Source organism: Camelina sativa, chromosome 17 (assembly GCF_000633955.1).
Source record: "Camelina sativa cultivar DH55 chromosome 17, Cs, whole genome shotgun sequence".
In the NCBI taxonomy this organism is placed as follows: domain Eukaryota; kingdom Viridiplantae; phylum Streptophyta; class Magnoliopsida; order Brassicales; family Brassicaceae; genus Camelina; species Camelina sativa.
The window spans coordinates 1,575,052-1,591,579 of NC_025701.1; the positions used below are offsets into that span (position 1 = coordinate 1,575,052).

General features: G+C 36.1%; 6 protein-coding genes across 7 annotated transcripts in view; 1 reads left to right on the top strand and 5 right to left on the bottom strand.

The window, feature by feature from the left end:
* Positions 662–2,695, top strand: LOC104754557 (auxin-responsive protein IAA17-like). Its single transcript, XM_010476773.2, has 5 exons — positions 662–1,013; positions 1,419–1,630; positions 1,924–2,062; positions 2,173–2,234; positions 2,398–2,695. Exons 1-5 carry the CDS (start codon positions 772–774, stop codon positions 2,433–2,435), a joined length of 693 nt encoding a protein of 230 aa, XP_010475075.1. The 5' UTR covers positions 662–771; the 3' UTR covers positions 2,436–2,695.
* Positions 4,795–5,622, bottom strand: LOC104754559 (PRA1 family protein D-like). Its single transcript, XM_010476774.2, has one exon. The coding sequence runs from the start codon at positions 5,515–5,517 to the stop codon at positions 4,969–4,971; it is 549 nt and encodes a 182-aa protein (XP_010475076.1). The 5' UTR covers positions 5,518–5,622; the 3' UTR covers positions 4,795–4,968.
* On the bottom strand, positions 5,993–7,444 carry LOC104754560 (40S ribosomal protein S15-1-like). The gene is made up of 4 exons (XM_010476775.2): positions 7,345–7,444; positions 7,102–7,250; positions 6,935–6,992; positions 5,993–6,441 (listed from the first exon to the last, which is right to left on the bottom strand). Exons 1-4 carry the CDS (start codon positions 7,345–7,347, stop codon positions 6,193–6,195), a joined length of 459 nt encoding a protein of 152 aa, XP_010475077.1. The 5' UTR covers positions 7,348–7,444; the 3' UTR covers positions 5,993–6,192.
* Positions 8,003–11,739, bottom strand: LOC104754561. Of its 2 annotated transcripts, none has more exons than XM_010476776.2 (9): positions 11,189–11,738; positions 10,839–11,072; positions 10,090–10,313; positions 9,834–9,898; positions 9,459–9,677; positions 9,225–9,354; positions 8,703–9,034; positions 8,440–8,584; positions 8,003–8,340 (listed from the first exon to the last, which is right to left on the bottom strand). In XM_010476776.2, the coding sequence occupies exons 1-9, from the start codon at positions 11,202–11,204 to the stop codon at positions 8,095–8,097; spliced, it is 1,611 nt and encodes a 536-aa protein (XP_010475078.1). In that variant the 5' UTR covers positions 11,205–11,738; the 3' UTR covers positions 8,003–8,094. The 2 variants fall into 2 exon arrangements, with proteins under 2 accessions (XP_010475078.1, XP_010475080.1); XM_010476778.2 differs by having other exon boundaries at positions 8,095–8,340; positions 10,839–11,063; positions 11,189–11,739.
* On the bottom strand, positions 12,403–13,478 carry LOC104754562 (acyl-coenzyme A thioesterase 13-like). Its single transcript, XM_010476779.2, has 3 exons — positions 13,173–13,478; positions 12,934–13,080; positions 12,403–12,808 (listed from the first exon to the last, which is right to left on the bottom strand). Exons 1-3 carry the CDS (start codon positions 13,347–13,349, stop codon positions 12,665–12,667), a joined length of 468 nt encoding a protein of 155 aa, XP_010475081.1. The 5' UTR covers positions 13,350–13,478; the 3' UTR covers positions 12,403–12,664.
* The window catches only part of LOC104754563 (MATH domain-containing protein At5g43560-like), a 6,720-nt gene continuing 3,954 nt past the window's right edge, over positions 13,763–16,528 (bottom strand). Inside the window, exons 9-13 of the mRNA XM_010476780.1 lie at positions 16,435–16,526; positions 16,191–16,341; positions 15,630–16,102; positions 15,349–15,550; positions 13,763–15,239 (exon numbers count right to left, since the gene is read on the bottom strand). Coding sequence (XP_010475082.1) covers positions 14,016–15,239; positions 15,349–15,550; positions 15,630–16,102; positions 16,191–16,341; positions 16,435–16,526 — 2,142 coding nt within the window. The 3' untranslated portion in view covers positions 13,763–14,015. The remainder of the gene's footprint in view (positions 15,240–15,348; positions 15,551–15,629; positions 16,103–16,190; positions 16,342–16,434; positions 16,527–16,528) is intronic.

Here is a 16,528-nt window from a genome sequence, read left to right on the forward strand (position 1 = left end):
TTTATTGTGGGATGAATAATTGAATCATGTGGATGTGATATGCATAATTGGAAGGTTCCGGCGAAGAATCTTACGGAAAAAGAAATCAAAATGAAAAATATACATAGTTAATAATTATATCTAGAAGTCAAAAAGGCATAATATAATTATACTAATAATAATGTACATATCTACTGATACACTCTCATATGATATGTCTGAAACCTCGCCACCCAAAAGAATCTCTCTATTTGTAAACTACATTACATTTGGAACTATACGAAAATAAGTATGTGATATTAAAAGAGTAGAATGGGTAGTTTTCCACATATAATAAAAAACAAATTAATCGTTCACATATATATATACAGGTTTGAGTCCATATGAGACACCATCATATGCAGTTTAATATCCTAGAAAATTATTACAGAATTATTTATAACTCTAAAACAAAAATTAAGACGGTTCTGTATGTAGCTACAATAAATCTTAAGAAAGATCCAATAACAGTAAATTGAATATTGATACAGGAAAAAAAACAGTAAATTGAATAAAGTGAGCAGTGATTAGTCTAAACTCGAGCAGGATGACTTCATCAAAGGGCTTAGATTCATCCACGTGTCAAAAACCTATTTAACCAAAGATCTCTTAAATACGACATACACATGCAGCTAACTCCTCGACAGAGATATAATACAGACTCATCTCTCACTTTGTATTATTTTAAAGAACCATTTTAATTTTCCATCTTCCTCATCACCTTCCAAAGAAGAAGAAGAAGACAGGCTAATAATGATAGGCAGTGTCGAGCTGAATCTGAGGGAGACTGAGCTGTGTCTAGGTCTTCCCGGTGGAGATACGGTGGCTTCCGTAACTGGAAACAAGAGAGGGTTCTCAGAGACGGTTGATCTGAAGCTGAATCTGAACAATGAGCCTGAAAATAAAGAAGGATCTACGACTCATGGCGTCGTGACTTTTGATTCTAAGGACAAGATCAGTTCTTGTCCCAAAGATCCAGCCAAGCCTCCTGCCAAGTACTTTGACTAATTTGTCCTTTTTTCTTTATTTTCCAATCTTCCTTTATTTATTTTTTTGGTTCTTTCTTTCTTTTAGATGATAACATCTTTATACGAGAGTTAAGCTTGATGAGCAATATGTTCCTCCAAGCTAACAATCTAACAAACTTTTGGTAAAGGTGGCTGCAGTGCAAATAAACAAAGAAAAAAAACTAAAATTTACATTAAAGATATGTTTTTTTCGTTTTTTTTTTCTCTTCTAAAATCGTCTAAAATCACAAATATTTTTCAATTATGTTTAACTCCATAGTCTCATATGTGAAAATCACGTCAAATTGATCTGGCGATAACTGACTTTAGTTTATATAAATAAAATCTTGATGAATAACATAACCGTTTTTCCTTTTTTTAAAAATAATATAGGGCACAAGTTGTGGGATGGCCACCGGTGAGATCATACCGGAAGAACGTAATGGTTTCGTGCCAAAAACCAAGCAGTGGCCCAGAGGCGGCAGCGTTCGTGAAGGTGTCAATGGACGGAGCACCGTACTTGAGGAAAGTCGACTTGAGGATGTATAAAAGTTACGACGAGCTCTCTAATGCTTTGTCCAACATGTTCAGCTCTTTTACCATGGGTACGTTTTATTTGTACATTTCTTTTACCATGCATCTTTAACTATATTAGTTAGTTGTTACTATATATAAAGAAAATAAAAATATGATTAGTTATTTCTAATTTTTTATGATGATAAGTCACATATAAAGTACCGGTATCAAGTAATATTTCATATGTTAGTCTCGTTTGAGGATGAATCGAAAAGCTCCAAAATTCTTTTAGTTAGTTAGCTGAATTAAAATGTATATTTGACATCTTGCACCCAATTTTTTTTTATCGAGGAAACTAAATAAGCTAAGATAATTTGTTTAGGAAAATATGGAGGAGAAGAAGGGATGATAGACTTTATGAATGAGAGGAAATTGATGGACTTAGTGAATAGTTGGGACTATGTTCCCTCTTATGAAGACAAAGACGGTGATTGGATGCTCGTCGGCGACGTTCCTTGGCCGTAAGTCTTCTTCAATTCTAGTTACGATTTAATTAAAGCTTAACTTATTCGTTTCATTTATTTTGTTTCCAATAATTAGTAACCATGTGGTCTAATTTATTGTTTATTAGAATGTTCGTTGATACATGCAAACGTTTACGTCTCATGAAGGGATCTGACGCAATTGGTCTCGGTATGTATTTTCGACCGATGCATTAATTTATATTCACACAATAGATACTATTGTAAAGGTTTTAATTTGCTGTCTATATAGATCGTTTATTATTTTCGCACAATATACCACTGTAAATAATTTATTTACTCCTTTATTGCTTACTAATTATAAAATATTTCAGCTCCGAGGGCAATGGAGAAGTGCAAGAGCAGAGCTTGAAGTCAAAAAGGTTATGTGGTAATGCTTATATATTTGAGTTATCACATTTATTGGTGTTAATTGTTTTTTGTTTTTGTTTTTTTTTTCTTACGATAAAATACATTGTTCAATTTCTTTTGATTGTCTGTGTTTTGATCTGGATTTTGTATGTAGATATAGTTTGTATGCTATTATGTGTAATGAACTTAAGTTAAATATTTGAGACATTTGTAATGGAAAATGTGTAATAATTTGAACATCTTATGTGTGTGGTTTTAAAATGTGTATATCCAATTAGTAAAATATGATTTTCATTCCACCCAGGAAACTTTATCCTCACATTACTTTTCTTTATTAATTACAATCTGTTTTCAGTATTTTCGGAATGCAAAAAAATATACATTTGGTTTCTACATGTCTTGAAACTAAGTAAAGATCATAGCGATCGAGTATGTGACCATAAAATAAACTTCCCCCAAGCATTGTTTCGAAGTCGGTATAATGACAATCTACATATGTTATTATCAAATCGAATATAATTAAAAAAAAAATGCATGGAAAGGATTCACTTTGATGGTATATTTTGATTTTTTCGTAATTAAAGTGATAATTGGCCTTGGTTGGAGGAATGAAAATAGAGAAAGAGGACCCATAGGGAAGAGAGGGAGCAATGCCATGTGCATCTTCATGGGTCTCTTCATTTCATTACCTTTGTTTTTCATTCATTTCCCATTATATTAATCAGGAATGTTAACTTTTATACCAACTAAATTTATTTAAGATGTGTATCATAATTATACACAAACAGCCTCTCTACAATGAATATCTTAATGGAGCTAGAATATGTCTCTCTTAGCACATATTAATTAATTTGATGTCCAACGTTAAAAAGTATAAAGAATGATATATATATATATATATATGAAATAAAAGAAAATTGAGAATGTGAATACTAATAGATGGGGAAGCAGTAAGCACATGGAGAAGATGTTGAATCCCAAACGAACAAATCAAAGTTTTCATGAATGTATCGCTTCAACGTACATGCATGCATATATATAGAAAATATGTCTACAAGTGTATGTGTAAACACAAACATTGGACAATTAGTTACGTTGAAATGTTTTGAATTTCAGTATATTAATAATTATATTCATATATTTCTTGGATCAGGCAGAAGCATGTTCGATGGTTGATGGGGTCAATAATTAATTTGACAAGTTGATGCTCTAGAGGGTTCTTCACCAAACTAAAATTATCGAATAATACATTATTTAAGAATTGGATATAGAGAAACTTAAAAAAAATTAAAGAGAAATTAGAAATGGAGTAATAGTTTTCTATAGAAAATAAGCTTATGGAATTAATTAATAGATTTTCAGACAACAAATTTTAATTACAAAAGGTAGCAAAATTCTCTATAACATTTAGAAACTACGAAAGCTGCAGAAAATAATATCACTCACGAAAAAAGAAAATATTAGAAGATGAGGAAAATAATTATCTACACTTTTTAACATACAGTTTCTAACACATCGTATCATTAATTTTTTTTTTCTTAACACCAAAATTAACAAAACATAGATCATAGCTATTATTCAGAATGGTTACCAGAAAAATTACAAATCACTATTTAAATAGCCAAAATTTCATTTATAATTATTAAGCTGATTAGAAAAATAATAATTCTAGAATCATTTTATTAATTAAAGCAATATTACTTTTTAATATATTGGGCCTGAAATATTGGGCCTTTACAGCATAATAATATGTCACGGACATAACCTGTAGGAGCTTGGGCCTAAGATATTATAATCCAATTCTGATTCCTCGCCGGCCGTGGTGAAATCCATAGTTGCGCCGATTAATTTATTTCTCCAGCTCTCTCGGTAGAGATGAAAGAAGATCCGATTGTTTTCGATTCTTTCTTGCGGTATTGGTTCTTGGGAAGATATGATGAAACTTGGTTATGAGCCTGATTTTGTTACGCTGGTTAACGTATTCTGTCCTGGGAACAGAGTTTCATTAATTGTAATTGCAAAATAAGGTTTTGGACCTGTTTAATCGAATGCAAAACACTTACCCCAGGGTTTATTGTCGAGCAGGCAATGTTAACCTTGCTTGCTCGACATATTTTGACCAAAATGGTTTCTTGTGGTTATTGTACCTACTGATTAGGAGGACATACAACGTTTTTGCGATATACGGTCTATGCGATAATGGGAAACTAAAGAACGCATAAAGAGTTAAGTGGAAGCTGATGATATCATTACACATTAATATCATCATCTGCAGATTGTGGCATAACGAAGCTCAGAGGTTTGATGCCTAAATGTTAATGATCTTAGGATTATGTAAGAAAGGGTTTTGGCTTAAGATATTTCACTGTAGAATAGCAACGAACCGGATAGGATCGATCCTATTTCTAAACCGGTTTCAACATGATTAAATTTGTCATGAACAATGTTTTTTTTTAATGAACACAGAGGAAACAATGACAATTTACAAACATCAAAACCCTAAAATCACCAAATTCGTTATCAATCAGTGTCGATCAGATCCCACTGTAATCACCACGAGCGCCGTCGTTACCACCGCCGGCGGTAGAAAGCATCGGTCCATAAGGTGATTCCAGATCGTCACTCACAAGATCATCCGTTCCTCTTAGCGAAGCGTGTAGGATCAAAACCAGAACACCGAATCCAACGGTTGTGAGAGCTCTGAGCCATACTCCTGTTGTGACTAACGACCCGATAGTAAGACCAATGAGAAGAACCGCCACGACGCCGTCGTCAATGGTTAATCCGAAGATCGAGAGAGGCTCCTCGCGAGCGAAATAGAGGAAGAACCAAGCTAAACCGACGGCGACGAATGCGAGTATGGCGATGGGACGTGTGATTAGAGTTATAGCTAGAAGGATAGAGAGAATGATACTGTAGTTGATGCGGAAGTGAGTAAGGTTTTGAGTCAGGCGAGTTGTGGCATCGGCGATAGAGGAGGGGAAGCTGAAGGCGGATAGATCGAGGAAATCACCCCATGGACGAGCCGCACCGGTGATCGATTGTGGTGTTTCCTTGATTCCGGAGATCACTTGATTTGCCATTGTTAGATTAAGATTGATCTCTCTCCTTGATTTCAGAAACCCTAGAATTTCTCAGCAACGAAGAAGAGGAGACCTTTTTGTTAAGAGATGGTAACTCAAGTCAAAAGTGGTTAAGTAGAGAGACTTACATTGGGAAAAGGGCAAGCCCAATTAAAGAAAGCCCATTTAAGAGCACAGTATTGTATTAGTGAACCAGTAAGCCGGAAATAGGCCAGCCCAATTTAAGAAAGCCCATTTAAGACCACAAGGTTGTATTAGTGAACCAGTAAACCATGTACAAAGATAAATTCTCTCTTTTGCACATTCAATTAGAGATCATTTAGCTTAGTTTTCAGTTTTCAATTTTTCGTTTATAATGCAACAACAAAAATATATCGCCTTATTAACAGGATACTAGCAAGAAAATTGTAAGCGTAAAATTATACCAATTGATCAAAACCAAAGTAAAAAATCAAAACTATATTCAACAGACAACAAACATAACAAAACTCCATTGATTTCAATTCTTGGTCACATAAAATGAAAACGCAAAAGCTAGAGTTGTTGATGAAATATCTAATAGTCTCATTTATAAAGCATCAAAGACAACAAGGATCCACATACTTAGCGAAAGCAAAAGTAAAGACCATCATATAACGAGCAACAAACACATTCCACAGTATAATAATAAGCTCTTCACTTAAGAGGAATGAATCTGGAAGAGTGGGTAGCACCAACACCAGGCCTACCGTGCTTGACTGGCTTGTATGAGATAGAGAACTCAGCCAGGTAGTGACCAATCATCTCAGGCTTGATCTCGACTTGGTTGAATGTCTTACCATTGTAGACACCAATGATGCTTCCAATCATCTCAGGGACAATGATCATGTTCCTCAGGTGGGTCCTCACTGGTTCTGGCTTCTCACCTTGTGGTGCCTCCCTTTTCTATTAATCAACCAGAAAAAACAACGAGTTTGTAATCAGACACTTGACCAATGTTTTAGCTGATAGTGTCAAGGTATATACAGTATGCAACACACATAAGTAGAGAGATGAAGCTCAACTCCAGAGACAGGATCGACAAAATTTAGTAATTGATGCAGAAACTATTCATACTCAACACTCAGTATAATCCAACAAGAACTAAGTTATAAATTTCAGTAAAGACATAGACTAGCATTTAACTCCATAATCTGAAAGGTATCACCAATGTACAGAACAAGACATCATAACAGTCCACATTTCACTCATTAAAACTTAAACAAACTTAAGACAGCACAAACAGACTACCGAAACATTGGTTAACAAAACTAGATTCAACTAGCTACCAGTTACACAAAGCCATGAGAACAGAATCGAATCACTGAAAGCAAACGTAACACCATCCAACAAGCCTACTTGACTACAGTACAAGAAAGGGCAAAAATGAAATGTTTACCGCTGTCCTGAGCTTCTTAATCAGAGCCATTGGCTTCCTCGTCAAACCTCTGGAGAACCTAAGAAAATGAAAACACAATTTGCAAACAGAAAATGTCAGAACTACAAATCTCCAAACTCTGAAAAACGGAGACTAGTCTAGGGTTTTAAAAAGGCATTTTTCTTTACCTTCTACGAATACGAGAAGGGAAGAGCTTGACAAGTTCATCAGTAGACATATCAAGAAGAGCATCAAGATCAACTCCTCTGAAGGCAAACTTCTTAAACGTCCTCTTCTTTGGCACTTCAACAGCAGCAACCTCTTGTTCAACATCCGCCTAACAGATTTTTTCACCATTTGAGAGATAGTTTCAGCAATCCGGGAAAAATGTAAACAGAGAAGACTGAGAGAAATGAGATTGAAGAACTCACCATGATTAGATCTATGCAAATGGATAAAAACCCTAAAAACGGCTAAGCTTGGAAACTGTTGGCTGCTGTGAGGACTTTGCAAGAGAGAAATAGAAGAAAAATGTTCGACTAAAAGTATTTATAGTGGACACTTGAGAAACCCTAGTCTTTAAGACTTCTTATTTTGTTTTTAGGGTCTGTATTATTATTTGTTTCAATAACAACCCTGAATCGTTCTAAAAATTATTTATTTAACCCTATGTAATACAAATGAACCATTAGAAATTAAGGACTTTGATTGGAACATTGGATAATATATGATATGATGTCTAATAAGTTTAAGAAGTTTTCCTTAACTGAGTACCATATTTGTTTACATCAGATTATGAGTAAAAAAATAAAAAATTTAACTTGTGACAAAAATAGTTGTTTATAGATGATACATTATTTGGCTTGTAGATTCAATTTCTAGGTGTTTGGATCAAACCATATAAGCTAGAGTCATCTACAAAGTCATATTCATTGTACAAATCTGATTTGTAAGAGAAAAGGTTGAACAATTAGAATTCTCACAAGATTCATAATGCAATGACTTTTTTCGTATTTTTAGAAAACAACATTTTACACTGCTAGAACAAAAACTCAAATTTCCATTTTCATACTTTTATTAACTTTATTTTAGAAGCTAGTACAAAAAAAAAAGAAAATCACAACAAAACAAATGACAAATGCCAAAAGATATGAATTACGAGGGTCTAGTTCACAATATCATCAGTTTTTCAGTTGGGCCTTTTCGACGTTTCTAATTGCATCGCTAAGTTCCTTCTGGACCTTGGGCCTCGACGGGACTAAAACGACATCATTCCAAACTGAACCGGGCTTGCATATTTGGCTCCGATCCGGGTAAAGCTCGTAAATGGATTCTGCCTCCGGGTTAAGACTACTGACCCGTTTTAGACACTCGATATCCTCTGGATCAACCAGAAGCTTACTACTTCCGTCTTTCCACGCTATAAGCTGCTCCATCCAGCAACCAATCAGAAAAAACCACGTCAGTATATTATATGTTAGAAAACGACATCGTTAGGTATTGGTAATTGACTTTGACTTATTTACCCTTGGAGGACCACCAACAGCGTTAGTGCAATAAAGCCTAGCGTTATCAACAAGCTCACAGTACTTTGGGAATGCATTAGCGAAACTCTTATGTGAATTCAATTGCGATTTCACTCTCACTGCTCTCTTCACCATTAGAGCCCTCCTGTAACATTTTTCAGGAAAACAATATTTTGGTCACAACTAGCAATCTAGCAAGATAAGTACATCAGCTAACGGCTAGTTAATATCCTCGGAAATGTGAAAATTGATCAAATATTTACCGTATGCCTCTTGCTACAGCGAGATAAGCGTCGCAAATCACACCAACCAGCTCGATTCTGTAAGGTTTCAAGATTTTTTGTTTCCCATTTTGTTTGGCGGCCTCTTCTTCTTGACCGACTTGTTTCCAATATTCTTCGGTTATTGTCCCGTCTTCAGACACCTTGTAGCCTGCGCCCATTCGATATCGGTGTTTGTGGACGTTTCTTGCCATTTCGATCATTTGCTCCACGAATGGCTCCCACGATAATGTCCCATCCATTATCACATCACGTCCTTCGTTCAATGCCGTTACTAGTACCGACGATGCAGCATCGGTTGATGATTGATGAACCTAAAATATACAAGGAAATACATGAAATATATGTAGCACGTTAAAGAAGAAGATCATGGATGTATATATTCTTATATCTTATGACTTATATATACGTTTTTTATTTACAGGGTTGGTTGATTTTGCATTTAGAATGTTACTTGAAATGAAACCACACAATTGAGGACGTCTAGAACTAAGAACAACGTACCAATTCAGCGGTTTGAAGCATATCATCATGGTGACCTCTAGAGCTTAAAGCTCTATAAATAACATCCGTCTCCTTAAACGCATCCGCTTCTATCACCACCGCGTCCGCCTCTGCCTCCGACCAAAACGACCTACAAATACACATATACATATTAAAGAAAATGCAAGAAAATTGCATAACTGATTAATTAAAAGTTCTACAAAAAAAAAAAAGAGAGAAAAAGGTGTGTTTTACTCTTGGAGGATATCTTTGAGGACGGTGCTCTTCCCGGCACCCATTCCACCACCCATAAGGAGGAGGACGGGACTTCGTTTGCTGTGAGCCACCGGAGACATTACCTCCGTACAGTGAGGCTCGTAGCTTCCGCTTCCCATGGCTTTCATCTCTTCTACTAATGTCGAAATTACCCTTGTCACCTTCAGGTCTTTTGTCACTCTCTCGAACCTCTGTTTCCTAAACAAAGCCATCACTCGAAATTACAAGTCATGTTGAAGTGGTCAACTTTAGTGTTCTACAATGTTGTTGACTATTATTCAGGATTATATATTATCATCCCGTTACAAGTTTTGTTTTTGTCCAATGCGTTCAATGCATGGAACAATCAGTCACCTCGTCGCTGCCATCACAAAATCCTTGAGTTTTGGTACTTTCTGGTCGGATTCATCGCTTAACACCTGTCATTTTTTTTTGGTAAATAAAAGTCAAAAGAGAATTATATGATAATGTTTTTTATTCATACACATGGTTAAAAAAATAACCTAACCCACCTAGCAAAACTACCTTATAAAGTTACACTCATGTACGCAATTGCGCGAATTATATTGTATTCCGTTAAAATAAAAGTAAAGATAAAAAAATTAAGTACCTGAGAGATGAGGTTTGAAGATTGGTTCCAGTTAAAAGCAAAATAAGTGAGAATGCATCGGTCAAATTCTTCAAGGAGACGAACATAGAGAGAATCAGCCTCAGCTTCATTCACCAAATACTCAAACACACTCTCATCATACCCCTTTGTTTTCAACAAATATGCATTTGCTAATTTGCATAGTTGTGGGTATTCATTTGGATCCTCAAATCCTAGCTGTCTTGCTGCATTTTTACACATATGTTTATGTACTAATCAAATACATGATCACATGATTGATTTATACAACAGATAAAATAATGCTTAAAATATAAATTATACAAAAAGTCTCTAACAATATTGTTTTTTATTTGTTTTTTGTTTGGGTGAAAGGTCGTTCTAGCATTAATGGAGAGAGGTTGTCCATGTATGTAGTCCATTTTAAATTCTTTTATCAGCAAAGTCCAAATACAAATGCTACCATACAAGATATTACAAGTTATTTTTGCATACAAGTCCTCATATATTAGTTATTTGCATATACTTTCCATGATCACTAATGAAAATGATCATTTGAGGGAGGGAAGAGCCCAAGAAATACTAAATCTCTTTCTATTTTTATTATTATAGTAATATAGTTTGGACGATCTTGATTCTTTTTCTATCTTCTTACTTGAAAACATTTGCAGTTATGTTTTCTTTAAAAAATAAAATCAGCAGAAGTGTTAATCTTGAAATGTATCGATCGAGGATGTAAGTATACGACTTACCAACATAGTGGGAGAACCTCTCGAGGTTTGGTCGTCGACCTGAATCTTTCCTCTCGATTAAAGGGGCGATTTTATCTTCTTTATTCCCCATGGGATCACCTTGATGATTGAGTTTCCGGCGGCGAAGGAGTGATTCTCCGGCAAACGCAGCAGCTACTACGGCAGCAAGACCACCAAGAGAAGCGAGGAAGAGATGAGCTGATTTACAACCACCACCAGAGACATCTGTTGTTCCTTGTATAGCAAACAAATCAAGAGACTCAATAATAGATAGAGAATTATAAAAAAAAAAAAAAAAAGAACAATATTATATGTGGTAAATGGATAGAAAGAGACAGGAAGAGCATTACCAGAAGAATTCACCATTTCTTTGGGTTTGAAAAGTCTACAAAATTGTTATTTTTTGGGGAAGAAGAAAAGATTGAGACTGCGAGGGGTAGCACTAACTCAACACAACATTGAATTCTAGCTTTTGATTTTTCTCTTCTCTTCTCGTCTAATTTTGTCTTGACTTTTTTCTCTTGAAATTGATCTCTTTAGAATGCATCTAGTGGGGGATATAAATATAAATATATATATATATATATATATATTATACTATTATATATGTGAAATTGACATCATGAATGATTTTTTTTTTTTTTTGAACGAACTTGACATCATGAATGATATAGTGATTTAATGATGACTGACTTACTGCATATGGGGTTGGTTTTGATGAGTAAAATTGCCAAATTGATACTACTGTATATAACATAAATATAGTTTATATCAATAATAATCATGTTAGTTACAATATTTGCTACTAAGTATAGGCTGTATAGCCATATTTTTGAATGAATGATATTTTTTAATTCGTGTAACGTTATAAAGATGCAAAAACAAAAATGTGTTTAAATAAAAAAATATAGCAATAGACACATGAAAACAACCATGTGTAAAAAAACCATGTGTTAAAAAAAACCATGTGTAGACTGTTATCAATAGACACACAGTCTACACCCATATTGCTATTGCTACACCCATAGCAATAGACACAGTTCCAACATATCTCAACTACTAAATCTGATCCCACCACTACGGCCTGCGTCATTTTTGGTCATCACTATTCTGACCTTTTAGTAACTTTTCCATTTATGTCAAAAAAAAACAAACTCGTGTATCTCGTGTTTTACGCCCGTCACAATGATTATTTGGGAGTAGCACCTAGCTAGCGTGTAATAAATACAAAACTCACCAATAAATTTGATAATGGAAGATTAGAAATCGCTAAAGAATGATAGTCTAATACTAGTAATTTACTAGTTTTATTTATTCAATTAATTTATTAGTCAAAGAGTTAAAAAAAAAGAGCAGAACGATGGTAAGACGTACGACAAGACGTGGTTCACTGCACATCACTCATGGAAACAAATATCCGTTCGATTCGATTTAAATAACCGATAAAAGAGATCAATCCATCGTGATGTATGTATAAAAATCAGAACGATTCTCCCAAAAGACCAAAAAAAAAAAGAGAGAGAGAAGATGTAAACATACATATAAAAATATAAGACAAGCAAAGTAATGTAATCTTCTAGTTCAAAATACTTTTGTATTATTATTATGAAAAAAGAGTACAAAAACACATAGATCATCACTTGGTTTTATTTGCACATAGGAGGATCCTAGCTAAGGGAGGGGGTAAATCTCACACAAGGAGTGGAAACCTCATGATTGATCCTCGATCTCTCACAGACTAAAACAAACCGAACAATTTATTTAAGAAAGATAAATTATGCAAATGAATTGTTCTTGAATATAGAAAAAATAGGAGTAAGTAATGATCAAAGGTTGGAACGAGGAGCAAAGTACTTGGTATGGCGACCTTGAGCAATGATCTTACCAGTCTTCTTCTTCCTCAGCTCAACACTAACAACTGCAACAGCTTTACCAACACGCAATGCTCTTGATTCTATCTCTATCTCTTCCTGTTTTTTTTTTTTTTTTTNTTTTGATTATTCACACCAATTAAACCATCTCTAACCATCAATGTTAAAAGAAGAAGACACCAAAAAAAAAAAAGAAAAAAAGAGAGAAAGAATTGGGTGGGTACATGGAGAAAAGCAGCATCAAGGTAAGAGACATTGATCTCGACAGAAACACCAGAATGAGTAACTCCGGCGGCTGTATAAATGACAGCAGATCCAATCAAATCCACCAGAGTCGCCGTTGCTCCCCCGTGTAAGAAACTCCCTGCGTTCTATTTTTTTCCCCAATTAACAAAAAAAATGAATTAGAAAAAATTGTTGGTTTCGATTTTGATTTCATTAAAGGGTACGTAGGGGCACTTACGAGGAGATGAGGAGGGACTTTCATGGAGCAAATGAGACGGCCAGGCTCGATGAGATCCACTTTGAGACCATTCGTTACGAATCTCTCCAGGAATCTGTGTGGCAAATTCGCCACTTTTGTCTTCTTCTCTTCTTCTCCATCCCCTTCTAGATAACGTTTCACCGATTCTAGATCCATTCCTTCTTTTTCTTTCGGGATGGAATTCAATTCGAAGGATAGTGAGTGGATGATGTGCCTCTCCACCAGTTTTGTTTCCTCTCTGTTTTTCTTTTTTCTTTTTTAATCAGATTTTCAAGGGCTCACATATTTTTTTTGTACTAGCACTGATGATTAGGACCCAATCAAATTTTGACAAAATTGACAAGAAAAAACACAAGTATTTGTAATTTATTGTCCATTATTCTTTTCTAAAGTATAAAAATTTGAGTTCCATCCAAAACCATAAAGTCTATAATATCCAAAAAAAAAAAAAACTAATCTTAATTTTGTAAAATTGTCTCTAACTCATAGTTTTGAAGAATTTTATCAATTACAAAATACATCTATAATTCATTTATCTATTAATATCACTATAAATTAATATAAAATCATTGACCCAACATTATTTAATTCATAGAGGTTTTTACTGTAAAAAAGAAAAGAAATTCATTTGAAACGTAGAGGAGGAGGAATAAGACCAAAGACAAACTCTCTCTTTACACAAATTGTATTTTCATGATTTCTTTTCCCTTTTTTCTTTTATAAATTCATTACAAATCCCCCAGTTCACCTCTCTCTCTCCTTTTGCTTCATTTCCTCGCAAGTCGCTACTGCTGAGGCTACACACCACCCCCTGTCTGTCTCTCAATGACCGTTCGATGGCCTGAACTCTGTGTACCCGTTTATCCCCGACGAAAAACTCGGGTTCCCAGACTCCATTCCATAGTATGCGTGGTGGTAATTTGCTGGTGATGTTGCATCTTCCATGTTATTATTGTTCCTCATTGCTAGCATAGACAAGTCCATGTTCGCCATTTGCCACTGTGTCGGCATCATCCCATCTACATATCCTCCTCCTGGCATGTAATGGAATCCTTCTTCTCCTAAACTCCTCGACCTGCCACCACCAGAACCAGAAAATAACTCACCTGCATCACCCCCCTGGTATGACGAGTACTGCTGCCCCCCGTTGAACACTTGTTGTTGTTGTGATGGATGATTGAATACGCTTCCGTTAAACACCATGTTGCTGCACTGTTCGTCTTCCAGCAAATCGTTGATGATGTCCAGGTGAGGAAACTCATCTGTCATCAAGCTTTGTGCTTGTTGCTGCGCAATCTGAATGTCCACGTGGTTCAGGGATCTGTTGCTAGTAGTGGCGGCGGCTGTATAAGGCTTGTTCATGCCTATGTTTACAGAATTCGAATTCCTTCCTGTCCACAAGTGTCCACCATCTTGACTGAAAGGGAAGCTCGACTGATAAGATGATGATGTCGGTGTTTGCAAGTAAGATGATGATGGCAATGTGCTTGGAACAACTCCATGAGAGGTTGGGTGGTGGTTGAAACTAGATGATGAACCAAGAGAGTTACCAACTATGGCGTGCTTATAGGATTGCGGAGTGTAAGTTTGTTGAGTGTGTAAGGATGGATCAGGACCTAGACGACCAGCTGAGCTAACCGAACGGGGAAGGGATGTTGTCATTTGAACCGACGAGGAGACAGTGATAGGGGCAGGTTGCATCGCAGGGATTATTGGAGCACTAGAAGGCCTTGATATAGTAGTTGTTGCTGCTGGTTGTTTTGGAGAAGAGGTTTTTTGCATATCAGCTCTGAGACCAACCGTTTGAGGTCGAATATCCGACGAAGGCACTACTTGACTTGATGAAGGTGGTCCAGTTGCTGACACTAATTTTTTGTTTGGAATAGAGTCTGCGGTTGATACGCTCTTTTTCTCCGGTTTCGCCTGAGTTAATAATGGTGAAGAATTCTTGGTAAAACTTCTGGGAGAAGAAAGTACAGCAGTGCTTCTCTCTTTAGGTCGATCCATGTCGACCGAGTTCACAATGGTTTGAGCCATGCTGCGTTCCTGGATTTAAAAACAGACAACCATTGTAAAATTCTGGAAGTCTTTGCATGAAACCAATAATTCAGTCAGCGACTTCTAATTTCAAACTATAAAAGCACGCATGACCAACCTTCCCAACAGAACTACGATTTCGAGAACCCTCTGGCTCCTGGGTGTGGGAGACAACAACCCAATCAGATTCACCAGCGTTGCTTGCCTCGGAAGAATGATTCCGACTCTTTGGGTCTGTTCCAAGTGTTGAAGGTTGATCATCTGTCTCACTCGCTAAACTGTGGGCATCAGATGTTGCTTTTACTTGTTGGTCCTTTCCTCTGCAAATCACAAGGTGTGTCATTATAATTCAGAACTGAGAATAAACAAGGAAGCAAGAGGAGCCAGAAACAAGCTTACTTGTTTGGCGACTTCTGGTTTCGGAAGGTATTCCCTTGGTACGACCCATTAGTAACCCCCGACCGGATAGAATCATTAGAACAAGTTGAAGAACTATCATCCATAGTGGAGAGACTCTTTCTTTCTGCAGTTCCATTGGGTGTAGATATGGAAATGCCTCTTCCTCTGCTGCTCCCTCCTGATGATGGAGGATGAATTTCTACGGCGTCAGTATCCCAATGAACGGGACTAATATCCCTATCTTCTAAATCAGGCTGAAGAATGTCAGCTGAACCATCCACAGAATCAGATATGTCAGACACATCTCCCAGAGTATCAGGCTTTTCAGCTGAGGATTGGGCTGTCTCTATGACAGAATCCTTTTCTTCCCCATCGTTTTGGTTTTCCCCAAGATCCTTTTCATGTGTTGCAAAACTTACCTTTTCTTCCTTCCTTTTGTCCTTCCCTTTATTTTTATTCCGTTTCTGTTTCGCCTATAAAATGTTCAACAACCAAAGAAACTCCCATCAACATCCACCAACTTGTCCAGGACAAACAGAAGGAGTAGAAAGTACCACACACCTGTTTCTTCTTAGATTTCTTCTCTCTCTCAGCTGTTCCTCTTTTGGCCCTTTGTTCGGTTTCGGCCAACCATGCTTCCTCTTCCTCACGGATAAGTTCTTCCTGCCTTTTTAGCGCAATAGCTTCTTGATATGCAACCTCGATTTTACTGCTGCAATTCTCAGAGATATTGAATTATGATACATAAGCACATAAAGGAAGAACACAATGGCATGCCGTATAGAATAATATTATGCATTGTTACCTGAAGATATGGGAAAGAACATATATCTCTACAGTTCGTCTACCCAGCTCAGTTAAACGTCTCTCATCACGCTCATAGGCTTCCTTGTTGACCT